This window comes from Dermochelys coriacea, chromosome 9 (genome assembly GCF_009764565.3).
Source record: "Dermochelys coriacea isolate rDerCor1 chromosome 9, rDerCor1.pri.v4, whole genome shotgun sequence".
Lineage (NCBI taxonomy): Eukaryota > Metazoa > Chordata > Testudines > Dermochelyidae > Dermochelys > Dermochelys coriacea.
Genome location: NC_050076.1, coordinates 50,265,203 through 50,281,214, shown reverse-complemented (window position 1 = coordinate 50,281,214; position 16,012 = coordinate 50,265,203). Strand labels below are relative to the sequence as shown.

Genomic DNA, 16,012 nt, shown 5'->3' with positions numbered 1-16,012 from the left:
AAATGCATCAAACCACTAAGTTGTGACATGATTGTAGTTTCTCATAGAAGTTTTACTTTGGATTCCCACATCAGCCATAGTCTCTCTCTAGAGAGGAACGCACTTAGCTCCTCACAACCACTTTATTAGGGATTGAAGGACTTTTTGGTAGTCCATAACTCCAGGATATATAATGTAGTCTTTTTCTCATTGTTTCTTCAACCAAGATGACTCTCAATCTGTAAGATGAAAGGATCACTATGTGGAAGATTTCTCTGTCCCTGGAATCCTGAAATGGGATCAGTTACTGCCAGATGTTTCTCATTTTCAAGGACAAATATCATTAGCTGTTAGATCTTCCTGTTGTGAAATTAGAATCATGAGATAAATTTCTGGCAGGTCACCACAGTGCCAATCATGACCACAAGGGATCAGAGAGCAGCAACTGAACTGTGACAATCCATTGAGGCTCTTGTGAGTTAAAAATCTGAGAATTGTGGGATGATGAAAGTTCACTTGAATTGCTACGATAGCTAAGTTAGCATTTTAAATTCTAGCACTTCTATTTCAGAGAACACACATCTCATGGGAAAACAGAGGGTAAAATATTTTTTAATTAAAATCAAAACCAACAGCTTACCTTCAATTTCATGTGTAAGCATCAGCAACTTGCTTTGTAGTTGCTAAAACAAATCAAAATATATCTTAGACCATTAAAGTCATAGGGTTTATACAAAGGGCACTTTGCTGCCTGAGCATGACTACTGCAGTGTACAGACCTCCCTCATCTGTGGGGAACAACCTGCAAGTTAAACTTTGACTAAGATAATCAAAATCAAGTCTCAACCTGTTACAAAAGACAACATTCAAAATGTAAAGCAAATTTAAACCAATGCAGAGATGTCTGCTGAGTTTTCAGACAGCCTGGAACATAGCTCTGACAAAAGCTAACTGCTATTGTAATAACTAGGCCTACCAATTTACCGTAATTGTGAATTCAACTGTCAAAAGTGAGTGAAAGCTCATAAAAGTCACAATAATCTATAACAATAAATGTTGATGGGTAAAAGGGCAAAAGGGAGACAAAAAGACTATGTTAGTTCGAACAAAAAGGCCTTCTGCTGTAATTCAGGAATTGTTTTCAGATCATGCCAGGTAAATAAGAGAAGTGTGGGGCCTGAAACCAATGAACACAAACTGGCGTGTCAGAATTAGGCCTAACTGGTGAACAAAATAATAAGGGGATGAGCTATTCCAGCTATCAATACCTCTTGGGTCCTAAAAAGAGACCACTGGCTGACTGAAAGATGAGAGCAGGGGAAGGAGTGAGCTTCACCATCCTGGGTGCCACCCGCAGTGTCTCCTGGGACCCTGGACCTTCTTCATCCTAATTCTGAGAGATGTCCTAACCAGACTGGGCCACAGAGAGGGACTCAGGTGACATCACCACCTCCACCTGATCCTGCTAAATCCTAAGCACTGCCTGGAAATGTGAGATTCTGCCTTCCCTCCCTCCCTCAAGCTATCATTTTCCTTCCCTACCCTATTTATTTCTATTCTTACACCTCTTTTCTTTTTCCTTGTCTAGTAAGAGAGTCTGTATATTTTGCATCCAGAGACCCAAAAAAAAAAACCAAACAGCTAAGCGAAATGCCCTAAACAGTCCAAGTTAGCCAGGTCTCAGAGTGGTTGTTCAAATCATACGCTGTGCCTGTATTTCTCCAGCAGTGAGGCTGCAAGTGAGAGCTGACACCAGAGATAGATGCTGCATTTGTTAACTTTGCTGTTCTTTTTTTCCTCCCTTCTTGTGTGTTTTCTCTTGTTTTGTGTTCTAGGAAACAGGACTGGACTTTAACAAACAAGAACAAAACAGCTCCTGCCCATCAACTAACTTTTTCTCTTTTCCCCAAAAAGGACAGTTACCACCTAAAAGACTGTTAAATAAGGAGATTTTTCCTTCAAGAGACTCTCTAAAGGGAAAGGGAAGTTGTTAAAATGAAAGCCTCACTTAACTCTTTACATTTCAAATGCTTAAACTGTTTATTAAAGATATAGAAAAGAGAGAAAAAGGCTAAAAAGGACTCAATGTGTTTGCCATGATACTAAGCAGGCTGAGATCTGTATATCAAACACTGAACCTTGTTCACAACTGTTTAATGTTGGACAGTTTCAGAGTCCCGTTACCACCTCTGACTCTTTGGGCACTTCATGCCATCTAAATTAATACACTACTGCCCTCATTCATCTCAGCAGAACAACACTGAAAACTAATAATGGACATTTTAGTGTCAACACAACCTATTTCGCTGCTGATCATTTTATCAGAAGTGTTCAGCTTTTGAATACAGGATCTCAGTTTACTATACCTCAAGCATTACTAGGAAGGCACCATGAACATCTCCTTTCTTCTCCAGCAGGTAGGAGGAAGCTTCATGGAGCAGGTTTTTCTGGGTAATCTGGGCAAAAAAATAGTCTATTTTAAAGAATCTGCTGTTTCTGTTGTTAGATAGAATGGAGTGATTGCATTGGTCAGAATGGACGTCACATTTCTTGTGCATCCATGTGCTCATGATCCTGGATATTCCCCATCTGAGGCACACAGACATTTTCACATGGGATGGAGTGTCTTCATTCCTAATCTCACACTGTAACTATTAAAAAGGGAATTCCAAGCTTAAATAGAAACGAACAAAAGTCAAAATCAAGGAAAGATTATGAGCAATAATAATCAAATACAGGAGAATAAGAATCTCTACAAGCAGTAAAGTGCTGGAAGTGCTGCCTACAGAAGTACCAGTCTCTTATGGTTTCAAGGACCTTCCAAGACTTTTACCAGCCACAACAATAGAAAGCTCTATTCCCATAACCTAGTTACATGTAAAAGAAAAACACCACATACTGCCATTAGAACATGAATGTTTGTATGTTTATATATGAAACAGACTGCAATCTGATTGTATTGGCTTGAAAGACATTCCTTAAAACAAACACTTTACACGGAATCTAACCCAGGGGTGGGTAAACTATGGCTTACACCAAGTGGCTCAGCCATGCTCCGGTGCCTGCGGATGGGGTAGTGTGGTAGACGCTGCCTGGTTGCACCTGCACATAGGAGCTGGAGAAGGGACATGCCACTGCTTCCGGGAGCCGCTTGAGGTAAGCATCGCTCAGAGCCTGCACCCACTGAGCCTCTCCCAACGCCCGAACCTTCTGCCCCAGCCCTGATCCCCTTCCCACTCTCCAAACCTCTTGATCCCAGCCCAGAGCAAATTCCTGCACCCCAAACCTCTCATCCCAAACCCCACTGCAGAGCCTGCACCCCTTCCTGCACCCCTACCCCAGGACTGATCCCCCTCCCGCCCTCCAAACTCCTCCTCCCCAGCCCTATTCCCCAGAGCCTGCACCCCCTCCCACACCCTAACCCCAATTTTGTGAGCATGCATGGCCTGCCATACAATTTCTATTCCCCAATGTGGCCCTCGGGCCAAAGAGTTTGCCCACCCCTAATCTAACCAAATGACAGAAGAAAAGATTCCATTCTGAAGACTTAGATCCTCTCCTCAATGAGCTGAGAACTGAATTTGGAAATTAGTAAGTTAAGCTTTAAATAGAGCAGCAGCTAAACTGCTCTCTGACACCACACAGGCATCATCATGAATAGGATCAAAGCATGTTAGAATCAGATTTTACAATGTTTCCCAATTCTTTATTTCTTATCCATGTGAGAATGACAATTAAAAACTGGGCTAATATAACTGTGACCTAGACTGGAGCATAGCTCTGTTTGTCCTGTCCATGCTGACTGCCTAAACCATGACAGAAACTCATTTGACAGGAACTGCATTTAACTAAGTTTAAACACCTTTACTAAAATCTGACCGAATGTGGATGAGCACTCACGGTGTACCAGCCTTACCTGAATGGTCTCTTCCAGTCTGTAGAACTCCAGAACCTGCAGCGTCTCTAAAACCTGGTCAGGATTGTAGTGACACAACAACTCAATGAACTGTTCAGTTACACAGGGAGATATCTGTAGCATGTCCTGATTGATACCTTCCCTGGAAGATGGACAGGAATTTTAATTGCTATTGTATCTCATTCAAGCAATAAACATGTTAGATGAAAGTAAAAGGCTGCATGCAGCAGACAAAACAGGTTACAAACCCAGAACTAAACCTGAAGAACGGCTGCTCTCTATAATGGCTCCCCTACAGAACAATGTCAAATTCAAGAGCTCGATCCTGCCCAAGTAGTTCTGTGGTTTGAGCCCAGGATATCTAAAAGGTCATCTGAAACTTTAAAGGGAATGGGTATCCCCAGCAACCTTCCCATAGATCTTTGGGCCAGAGGCTAGCTGCACACACCAAGCCATGTTTAGCTGATTAATCTGTTAAGACTGCCAAACCACTATTAACACAGCATGTAAATATAGTCCAGCCCCTCTGCCTCAGCATGAAGGGGAGGGGTGGACTAGGTGACATCTCAAAGTCCCTTCCAGCCTTACATTTCTATGATTTTATAATTCTGTCCTAAATTTAGATATAAATTTGTTCATGCTTCTCAGCTCTTTGTTCTGGTAAAAGACAATAGGCAAAGCAGGTACATCACCCAAACACACACCACAAATTAATGGATTTCATTGCACTTGTTTGCAATGGAAACAATGTCTTTCCTGGGAAGTGATCAGGAAATGGAAATGAAAATGTAATAAAAGCTTTGATAAGAGAACTGTAGGAATATACACCACTATATTTACCATCACTGCTTATCAGTCATGGACACAAGGGCACTGGGTTTTAAATTTCCCATGGCAATTTCTATTAACCCCTACGCCCCTAATTTAAAATAAAACTCTCGCTAAATTAAATGGGCCAGATTAATCTCTGACGTATTTCCCATAACTTCAATGTAGTTACAATCAGGGGGATAAATCTAGTCTCATGTGCTTCCATGAAAACATTTGTATTTGAGACATTAAACTCATTTTTTCGTCTAGGAATCTCTGTTTTAATAAAACCTCTGTCTGAAAGGGGATATAACCATTCATACAGATAGGAAAAAGACAGATGTTTTTGAAGGGGCTTGAATCATGGTTCTTCCTTCTGACATGCTACAAAGATTGGACATTTAAAAAAATGTTTTTAATAAGCTGATGTAGATATTCTTTGACTGTTCAGCAGCCATGAAATTAAGTTATAATCTTGCAGATCAGGCCTTTTGAAGTAAATAAATCAAATCAATTTACAAACTACTGTGAAAAAAAGTTTTACTATTTCATAAAGTGCAAACAAATTATATTGCTAAAGCTCATTTTGAAATATATCCCCATTACACACACAAATCCACAGCACTGGCAACACAACAATCAGTACAAGCTTATGTGTTATGAATAATAAACTACTCCAATAATCTAAGGTCTCTTCAGAGAGAATTTCTTAATAGGACAGGTCAGGAGAATATTGTCAATAAAGTAACTGAATTCTTGGGCTTCTACCTCCTTCGCTCTGTAGTGATAGTTGCAAAAATAAGTTCACTGGGTTCATTTAAATTCTATTAAGGACCATTCTTCTGCACATAGAATCCCACTTATGTTTTCCTTATTGGTCATTTTTGCATGTGCAATCAATACATTATACCCATTTAATTCTATTATTTTGAACCTCCAGCAATACTGATGAAGCCCTGAGAGAATTAAATGGACTTTATTCATATTTACAGCCATGTTGTACAAATGTGAACGCTGCAGGAATTCAGGTAGTGCAAAGAGGCAGGCTCTGTGGCCTGATTGTGGCTTGCTGAATGTCAGTCCTGTACAGGAAATAGAGAGATTTTGTACAATCTGATTCAAAAGTTGATATGTTTTTAAGAGTGATTTCCTGTTGATGGTTTGAACACACCATGTAATGTATGTGCTTATGATCAGACTAAGAGGGAAGTGGCCACTTCCTAACTATTTCAGGGCTAAATTGGATGAGTTTATTACCTGGAGATTTATGAAACCTATTGCTGTTGACAAGAAAAATACTGAAGTCCAGTGCAATTTCTCCTTTCATTGGGGCTCATTTATCACAATAATCTGATGGCGATACTGTAGCATAAACACAGGCAAATTCAAAATCCAGATGGCAGTAACACCTGTTTATCAATATGCAAGCCAAACATCTGGAGCACACAGACACTGATACTGAAAATTTATGAACTGAGAATTATCACTGTACAGGATTGTGTGTTCAATTCTGGGCATCTCAATAAAGTAACTGACAAATTTGTGGATTCTTAGAGAACAATAGCAGAAGCTTAGATTGCTGGTAATCAGAAGAGAAACACAGGCAAAGCAAGTTTTCAGAAACGGAATTTTGTCCCTATGCTCATTTCACCCCTTTTCCTATGGAACCACTATAGTAACTGCACTATACAGTTTAATGCAGGGAGAGACTCCTACCATGGACATCTCAACTGATAGTCACTCCCCAACTGGCCCTACCCCTTTAAGAAGCCACACTCAGGCCTTTCTAGGCTAGGCTCACCAGCATGAGGTTAGCATATAGCAATCCCATCGTAAAAACCCAGTCATATAGAGCAGAAGTACCTTTTATGTATCAAGTTTGCAGAGACTTTAGCTCCTATCTCAAGAAGAATAACTTTGTCCTCAGAAGAGACAGCCTTTTATAGCAACAGCTACAGCTGAGCTCAGCTAATCAATTTCTTGTCTCTCTTTGGATCTGTATTAGCTCCTTCTCTGCCTTCATGATGCAAGTGTCTGCAAATGTTTGTTTAATGTGAAAAATCACAAAATCTTAAAGACCTGGGATGGAAAAGCCTTGTTAGCTCATCTGGATCATTCCCGTGTCAAGGCAGGATTGTACCCTACAATGTTTTATGGTCACGTGTGTATTTATGCATGTGTTTACAGCAGTGTATTTTAACTAAAGAGTTATGATTTTGAGCAGAAAGTTATAAACTATCCAATTTACTTACATACCTTGGGTCAAGGAGACTTCTCAAAAATTGGAAAAGCAAGAATTGGTCCTGAATAGTGGGGAAAACAAAAAAAGAATTAATATTTTAACATAATAATCTGATGTTGAGTTGTCTGAAGTTATACCCATTGAAAGAAATATTATTCACTCTTATGGGACTGATGCTCATGAACAGTCTGGCCAGAGCCGCTGCCTTGAGCAAATCTCCTAAACCAGTTTCACTTGGTATAATTCCCCCTAGCCTAACGGTTGTTTTTCGGATTGTAAAAGGACTACATGATTGTTATAAACAAATGCTAGCCATCCGGTCTTAGAAACCCCGCAGCTGTGCTGTCAAGTGAAGCAACCTGAGCTTCATAGATAGATACATTTAAGGCCAAAAGAGATTATGATCTAGTAGTCTGACCTCACAGGCGATAGAATTTTACCCAGTGATTCCTACATCTAAAACCGTAACTTGTGGCTGAACTAGAGCATCTTTGGAAAGTCATTCATCTTTAGTTAAGAACTCATGATGGAGAATTTACGACATCGCTTGGCAATCTGTTCCAAAGGTTAACTATCTTTACTGTAAAAAAAATTCTCTTATTTCAGTTTGAATTTGTCTAACTTCAACTTCCTCCTCTTTGGATTGCACTGTGTCTTTGTCTGCTAGATTAAAGAGCTCTCCATTGTTAGATACCTTTTTCCTGGATAGGTAATTACAAACCATCGACTCTGAACCATCGACTGGACTCCTTAAGTTTTTCACTATAAGACTCTTTTCCAGACTTTGAATCATTCTTGCAGCTCTCAATTTTTAACATCTTTTTAGAAACCAAGACACCAGTTCTGAACCCAGTATTCCAGCAGTGGTTTTACCAAGGAGTGGATAAACCTTGCTGCCACACCACTGTGACAACAGATCTTGACTCTGGGAGTATCTTTAGACAGAACAAGCAGCTCTAAGAAACAGGCCTGTAACCCACAAGTTTTAAGAGCCTCATGCAGAAGCAAATGCTGTATGGAGTGTCAATCCTTTGAGCCCTTTTAGGAAGTCTTACAGACAACACAGTCTCTGACAGTGTCTCTCTCTTCAACAGGTTTCATAGTAGCAACCGTGTTAGTCTGTATTCGCAAAAAGAAAAGGAGAACTTGTGGCACCTTAGAGACTAACAAATTTATTAGAGCACAAACTTTCGTGAGCTACAGCTCACTTCATCGGATGCATTTACATCCGATGAAGTGAGCTGTAGCTCACGAAAGCTTATGCTCTAATAAATTTGTTAGTCTCTAAGGTGCCACAAGTTCTCCTTTTCTCTCTTCAACATTTATCATAGTAATCAGAAATGGGATGCACCTCTTAAGTGCAGGTTATTTGCTGGAACTACCAGAATTGGCAAAGCTTGAGGTATCAAACAACGAAAAGCTGTTGAAACTATCTAATAAACTTATCAAAAACCAAGACACTCTAACCAAGAGCAGAACTATTTATAATATTATAACTAGCACAACAAAAATGGAGGTTGGTTCTGTACCTCTCCAGCAGCAGGACAGATGAGAACAGACTGTCTATATAAAATTGGCTTGATGGACAGACATGTTTGAATGGATCCTGGCAGGCACTATGCTTGGGGCAGCTAGGAAAGCAGCTCTTTTAAACCTTGTTTAGGGACTCAGAGTGAGACTCAAAGAATATCAGGGTTGGAAAGGACCTCAGGAGGTCATCTAGTCCAACCCCCTGCTCAAAGCAGGACCACTCCCCAATTTGTGCCCCAGATCCCTCAATGGCCCCCTCAAGGATTGAACTCGCAACCCTGGGTTTAGCAGGCCAATGCTCAAACCACTGAGCTATCCCTCCCCCGAATGGAAAGTATTGATGCCAAGCACAGAAGGGCGTAGCAGCTTCTTACTAAAGGAAATAGTCTGACTCCTTGCTGTATATTTGTACAGAGAAGAGCACCAAAGGTTCCATTTGTAAGGATTTAGAAGTGTTTGGAAGGGATGAGGAAGTTACTCATCTTGTGCAGTACTGATGGTTCTTCGAGATATGTCCCCTTATGGATGCTCCACTGTAGGTGTATGAGTGCCCCTGCACCTCTAATCGGAGATTTTTGGTAGCAGTGTCCCGTTGAGCCCGCGCATGTGCCCTCCCTCCCTCATGGTCTGCCTTGAGGCTATTTAGCACTGCACGGGCGAACCCCCCTCACTTCCTTCTCTACCGCACAGCCCTATAGAGAACTCCAAAGTAGAGGGGAGGAGGGTGGGATGTGGAGCACCCACAGGGACATACATCTCAAAGAACCATCATTACTTCACAAGGTTAGTAACTCTTCTTCTTCTTCTTCTTCTTCTTCGAGTAGTGTCCCTATGGATGCTTCACTGTAGGTGACTCCTGAGCAGTACCCACCACAGGAGGCTGGGATTTCAGAGTGGAGTTTTTTACTACAGAGAGTACTGTGGAGTCGAAGATGGTGTCAGTGGCCAAATCTTCAGCGATCTCATAATATTCTGCGAAAGTATGGGCAAAGGCCCAAGTCGTTGCTCTACAGATTGCCGAGATAGCGGTATCCCTATGGAATGTGACTGAAGTAGAAAACGACCTCATGGAGTGCGTATGGACTCTAGATGGAAGCAAGTTGTGCCCTTGATAAGTGACTAATGCAACTAGAGACCCATCTGGATAGTCTTTGAGCTGATATCACAGAGCATTTGGATCTTTCTGTGGACAAAAAGAAGAGTTTAGGGGATTTCCTGAAGTCTTTAGTCCTGTCCAAGTAGAATGCTAATGTCCTTCTAATATCTAACATATGCACAATATCTCCCAGGTGTTACAATGTGGTTTTTGGGAAAAAACAGGGAGATGGATCTGTTGATTCATATGAAAAGTGCAGAGAAAGTAGGGAGAAACTTGGGATATGGCCTAAGAGTTACTTTGTCTTTTTTAAAAAAGAGGCTGTGAATGATGGATGTGCCATCAGGGCCGCTATTTCTCCTATGTGCCTAATGAGGTGATGCAATTAGAAAAGCTGTCTTCATGGACAGGTGTGAGAGAGAACAAGTTGCCCTGGACTCGGAGGAAGGTCTATTCAAAGCCCTGAGAACTAGGTTAAAGTCCCAGGCTGGAGCGGGTGGTGTCACATGCAGGAAGAGACTCCCAGTGCCCTTAAAGAATCTACTCATTAGTGGGTGAGCAAACACCAAGTGGGAAGCCGATTTCATTGCGAGATGAACCTTAAGGGAGCTGAGTGAGAGTTTAAAATGTAGTGCAAAATCAGAGGGAGAAAAGATGAGGTTGGGTCTGTGTGTTTGGAATGACACAAACTTGGAGTCATTTCCATTTTGTAGATGAGTATGTCGAGTGGTCAACTTTTGGTTGTGCTGCAACATATCTTTCAGCTTGTCAGAGCATTCTGCCTTTAAGACTTGGAACTAAGAAGAAGCCAAGCCTGGAAGTGGAGAACCCGTGAGTTCGGGTGAAGGGACAGCCCATTGTTTTGAGAGAGCGGGTGAGGGATGGGCTGAAGAGAAACAGGAGGGCATATTGCCATCTTTGTCAGGTAAGGGAGCCAGACTTGTCATGGTCAAGAGGGGCAATCTGAATAACTTGATTTGTCTCATTGAATTTTCAAGAGAATCTTGGGTAGAGTAGGAAACTGGGAAAAGACGTACAAGTGGGCCCTGTCTTGTGCGAAGATGAGGGCAATTGCCAGTGAATGTTTCCCCAGAACGGCCCTGGAGCAGTAACAAGGACCTTTCTTGTTCCGTTAAGTAATGAAAAAATCCATAGTCAGGGTTCTCCAAAGGGTAGATACATCTTGAAGCACCTCTGAATTCAGTACCCACTCACTGTCATGAGAAAATTGCAACTGAGACTGTCGGCTGTATCCTTGGTAGACAGATAGCTGAGATGAGCACATTGTGATGGGTGCACCAATTCCAAAGTTTGAGTGCTATCTTGTAGAGGGAAGGAGATCTGGCAGCTCCTTGGCGGTTTACACAAAACATACAGGTCACATTAAGTCCATCATGACCTTTGTGTGTTGTTTTTGATGAAAGGCAGAAAGTGTGCACAGGCACTCCTGACAGCCCTTTGCCCCAAAAGAGCTTTATGGAAGGTCATTTCTGTGGAAGGCTATTTTTCTTGAACCTTGTGTTGTGTAGGTGATCTCCCCAGCGTATTAGGGAGACGTGTCCCAGGGTGGTGAACGTGGGTAGCGAGAGGAACGCTCTCGCTTGTACTGCATCAAGGTTGGTGCTGATAAAGTCTAGTCACTGTACTGCGATTAGTATGTCACTACAATGAAGAGAAACTTGGAGAATACCCTGTGTGGAGAAGTCTGTACTGAAAATGATCCTGCCCCAAAGGTAAGCAATAGGAAATCTCCTGTAGGATGGTTGTATTGAGATATGGAAGTAGGCACCCTGTAGGTTCAGGGCTAGAAATCAATCTCCTTCCTTTAGGGCTGGTCCTAACTGCTGTGAAGTAGGGCAAGGTGACCTCTGAATGGCATGACAGGTGTATAGATGGTAGCTGATTCTGTAAGGTATCATTGTTCAGGCCTTCAACCAGCTCATCAAAAGTGCTTATAAGAGACAGTTTGAGAAGTTACAGACTGGGGTGCAGACTGTTCCCACTTTTGATCCCTGGTCCTCTTACACTGTGGCTCATAACAGCACTGAGATGGTGGGTATTGAGAAGATTGTGACCTGTGGTGTGGTTGAGAAGTATATCTTCTCTTCTGCCCCACAGTGTAGATTCCTAAGGAGTATAACATGGTCCGAGAATCCTTCAGGATGTGGAGAGAAAAATCTGTCTTCTCCGCAAAGAATTTGGCCCTTCAAACTGGAAGTCTGTAGCTCTTTGGGCAATCTAGAGAGGTGTAGCCAAAAAAACAAAAACAAAAAAAACCACAACACAACCCGCCTCAGTTCCACTGTCATGGAGACTTGGGCGGGCAGCTGTAACAGTTACATCCAGTGCAGTCTCTAGGATCAGTCTGGCTATTAACTGTCCATCTCTAAGAATGGTCTGAATCTGTTCTTTTTGTGTTTCCAGTAATGTTCCAGAAACATATTGGGTTTCCCATAATTAATAAAATTGTATTTGGCCATGACAGTTTGGTAATTTATGACTCTAAACAGTAATGTTGTCAATGAATACACCATCTTGCCAAGCCTGATCATATGGAGTTCACTTGGCATCATGTTCATAGATACTAAGGTCAGAAGGAACCATTCTGATCATCTAGTCCGATCTCCTGCACAACACAGGCCACAGAATCTCACCCTCCCACTCCTGCAAAAAAAACTCACCTATGTCTGAGCTACTGAAGTCCTCAAATCATGGTTTAAAGACTTCAAGGAGCAGAGAAGCCTCCAGTAAGTGACCCGTGCCCATGCTACAGAGGAAGGCGAAAAACCTCCAGGGTCTCTTCCAATCTGCCCTGGAGGAAAATTCCTTCCCGACCCCAAATATGGCAATCAGCTAAACCCTGAGCATATGGGCAAGATTCACCAGCCAGATACTACAGAAAATTCTTTCCTGGGTAACTCAGATCCCACCCATCTAATATCCCATCACAGGCCATTAGGCCTATTTACCATGAATATTTAAAGATCAATTAATTACCAAAATCACGTTATCCCATCATACCATCTCCTCCATAAACTTATCGAGTAGAATCTTAAAGCCAGATAGATCTTTTGCCCCACTGCTTCCCTTGAAAGGCTCTTCCAAAACTTCACTCCTCTGATGGTTAGAAACCTTTATCTAATTTCAAGTCTAAATTTCCTGGTGGCCAGTTTATATCCATTTGTTTTTGTGTCCACATTGGCACTGAGCTTAAATAATTCCTCTCCCTCTCTGGTATTTATCCCTCTGATATATTTATAGAGAGCAATCATATCTCCCCTCAACCTTCTTTTAGTTAGGCTAAACAAGCCAAGCTCCTTGAGTCTCCTTTCATAAGACAAGTTTTCCATTCCTCGGATCATCCTAGTAGCCCTTCTCTGTACCTGTTCCAGTTTGAATTCATCCTTCTTAAATATGGGAGACCAGAACTGCACACAGTATTCCTGATGAGGTCTCACCAGTGCCTTGTAGAATAGTACTAAAACCTCCTTATCCCTATCGGAAATACCTCTCCTGATGCATCCCAAGACCGCATTAGCTTTTTTCACAGCCATGTTGCGGATGTTGAAAACAAAGTCTGCCTCTTTAGGTAGAGATGTAGGGTTTTTTTTTTTGGTTTGTTTGTTTACACTCTGTTGATGGATGGTGCGATGGAGGCTGGTGTCTGCCAGATTACTTTGGTAGGATCTAGAATCGCCTCATTAATTGGGAGGACAGTTCTAGATGAGATGGTGGTGTGCAGAATTTCCACCAACTTGTGATGTGTATCTGCCATCTCCTGTAGGGGAATCTGCCAACCTCTTGGTAAAAATCCAGAAAGTTCCTAAAATCTTCACCTAGTGATGAGGGGTGGGCCGCACAGCCTCATCTAGGACAGATGAGGAGAAGTGTGCTGGAGGGGTAGCTTCCTCTTCAGGTTCTTTTTCCTGTTTTGAAAAAGCTTCCTCCTGCCCTGACTCAGGTGTCTGAACAGCCAGGCTGTAGCAAACCATCTGGTGGACTCTCCCTGAGAGACATCGGGGATGGTTGCGATGTGTGTGTACGTCGCCCAAGAATTACAATATGGTCTTCAGGGGGGTGAGGGAGAAAGGTGGGCATGGGCGGTGGGCTTACCTCAGGAGGCCCATACTGTGATTGCAAGTTAGCTTGATGGAATTGGGGGCGGGACCCTTGTAGTGTGACGGTGGGCCACGATGAGGGCCTGGGAAATGATCTCCTCTTGGCCAGTGTCAGATTCTTCAGTGTGTAAGGGTGGTGCTGACTGGGGTATTGGCAGTATATAGCCCAGTGCCAAGAGCGATTCTGGGTGCTGGGATGTGTTACATACTGGGGTCCTGGTACCAAGTAATGGGGATTGTGGTTCTTCCCCAATCATCAGGTCTCCAGGGTACCAGAGCTCATGCAGTGCCATGCATTCATTTGGTACCACAGAGGAGTCTCCGTGGTACGCTGTCAGTACCATAGTTGGGCAGAGCACTCCCTAAATGAGAGTTTTGTTGTGCGCAGTACAGAAAGTTTGTTGGTGCCATTATTTTAGAGATGGTATGGTAATTGTCTCTCTCTGGGTACTGAGGCCACAGGCAGGGGTGGCAGGTTTGTAGAAATTTTGGTGTTGCCCAGAACTCCGCCCCCCCCCCCCAACTCCAGCCCCCACCTGCTTAAGGCTCTGGGATGGAGTTTGGGGGGGGAGGTCTGGGGTGCAGGCCATGGGGATTAGGGTGCAGGAGGGGTGCAGACTCAGGCATGGGGGTGTAGAAGGGGGGTAAGGGGTGTAGGCTCTGGGAGGGGGTATGTGGGAAGGGGGAGGGGTGTGGGGATGCAGGCTCTGGGAGGGAATTTGGGGATAGGACGGGGTGCAGGGGTGAAGGCTGTGGGGCTGAGGATGAGAGGTTTGGGGTGTGTGAGGGGGCTCAGAGCTGGGACAGAGAATTAGGGTGTGGGGGGGATGAGGGCTCTGTCTGGGGCTGGGGTTGAGGGGTTTGGGGCGTTGGAGAGGTTCGGGGCTAGGGCGGACGGGCAGGGGAAGGGCAGCCTGTCCTGCCATTAGTGAATGGGGGGCAGTAGGACCCTGCGGCAGCAGTTTATGCAGAGAGCCAACAGAGCAGAGTCAGCATGAGCTGCAGGCTCCCGGGCGGGGGAGGTGAGCGAGAGCAGCAAGTGGGGGCCGGGAGAAAGACCCAGCCCCAAAAATTGGTGTAGCTGGGCCCCCAGGCCCTGAATATTGCTGGAGCCCGGGCACCACGTGTGTATATAATTCGCCGCCCCTGGCCACAGGTCTCCAGAGCAGGTGTGTTACCATGGGCTCACGTGGTATCACAGAGGAGTGTCTGTAGTATGCTGTCAGTATCGATGGTTGGGAAGGTGCAAAACACTTCCTAGATGGGAGTTTTGTTGCACCTCGTACCAAAGGCTTCCCTGTGCTGCTCTTTTAGAGATGGTACGGTAATTGTCCCCTCTCCTTAGGGGGCGGTAGCATTGCCTGAGAGCTTGAGTGTGGAAGCCCCTCCATCTCTGGGAACAGTGCCCTTGGGATGGTGCCACAGAGCAGAGCTCACAGCAGGAGACCCCTTCTCAGGTGCCTGCTTCAGAGCAGAGCTCACAGCAGGGGGCCCCTTATAGGTGCCGTGTTTCAGAGCTGCTGGTGTCACCCCACCAAGGTGGCTGCTCTGGAGAGCCACACTGGCTGACCAGCTACTTGGAACCCATGTGTTTGGATCAGTGCCGAGATGGCCGCACTGAGGAACCCCTCTGGCTGGCCAATTGCTTGGAGGAACTCTTTTTATGAGCCTTTCCAGGGGGTGTCTGCTGATGGCGCTCTCTCTCTCTCTCCCCCTCCTCCTCCTTTTCACGACTAGACCCCTTTTGAAGTGAAGGCTCCAGGGATGATCAGGAGTCCCCTGAGTCCCCTGCAGACTGAAGTGTTTTCTCCATAAGGAGGAGTTTTAACTTCAGCTCCCAGCTCCTGTGGGGCTGCCATTTTAGCTGTGGCAGGTAAAGCACTTCTGTGAGGCTCTCCCAGGCACAGAGAGTGTGTCTGGCCATTACAGGAACTGATTCCTGGCAGGAGAGGCATGGCTTGGAGCAGAGACACCCAGGCATGCTCCTGGGCAGGGGCCTGTCATCCTCTAGCAGGGAGGAATGTAGAAGTACGTTGTCTTTACTTTTTTTTTTTTTAAACTAAAAATAAAAAATTATGAGTCTACTAGTGGGGAGAAGAATGCCCCCAGACAGGGCAGAAAACTGAAGTTCTTTTCCTCTCTCTCTCTCTCTCTTTTTTTTTTTTTAAACCTAAAGGAATAAAATAAAACAAAGAAACACTAGTCTAACTACTTTTAAGAAGAACAAAGGTAACAAAACCAACACTACTTATGCTAATGACACTTAAGGAAGGGACAACTGCTCATTCCTTCTGAGGCCAATAGAGAAGGAAGGGGGGGGC

At 43.9% G+C, this 16,012-nt stretch overlaps 1 protein-coding gene across 6 annotated transcripts in view; it reads right to left on the bottom strand.

Annotated features, from left to right (window-relative positions):
- The window catches only part of VPS8 (VPS8 subunit of CORVET complex), a 229,976-nt gene that overhangs the window by 81,792 nt on the left and 132,172 nt on the right, over positions 1–16,012 (bottom strand). For 5 of the 6 annotated variants that reach the window (XM_038417053.2, XM_038417055.2, XM_043492809.1 and 2 more), the window contains 4 exons: positions 6,962–7,008; positions 3,896–4,037; positions 2,346–2,435; positions 620–662 (listed from right to left, as the gene is read on the bottom strand). In XM_038417053.2, the coding sequence (XP_038272981.1) occupies positions 620–662; positions 2,346–2,435; positions 3,896–4,037; positions 6,962–7,008 (322 nt within the window). The remainder of the gene's footprint in view (positions 1–619; positions 663–2,345; positions 2,436–3,895; positions 4,038–6,961; positions 7,009–16,012) is intronic. The other variant, XM_043492810.1, reaches the window with a different exon arrangement.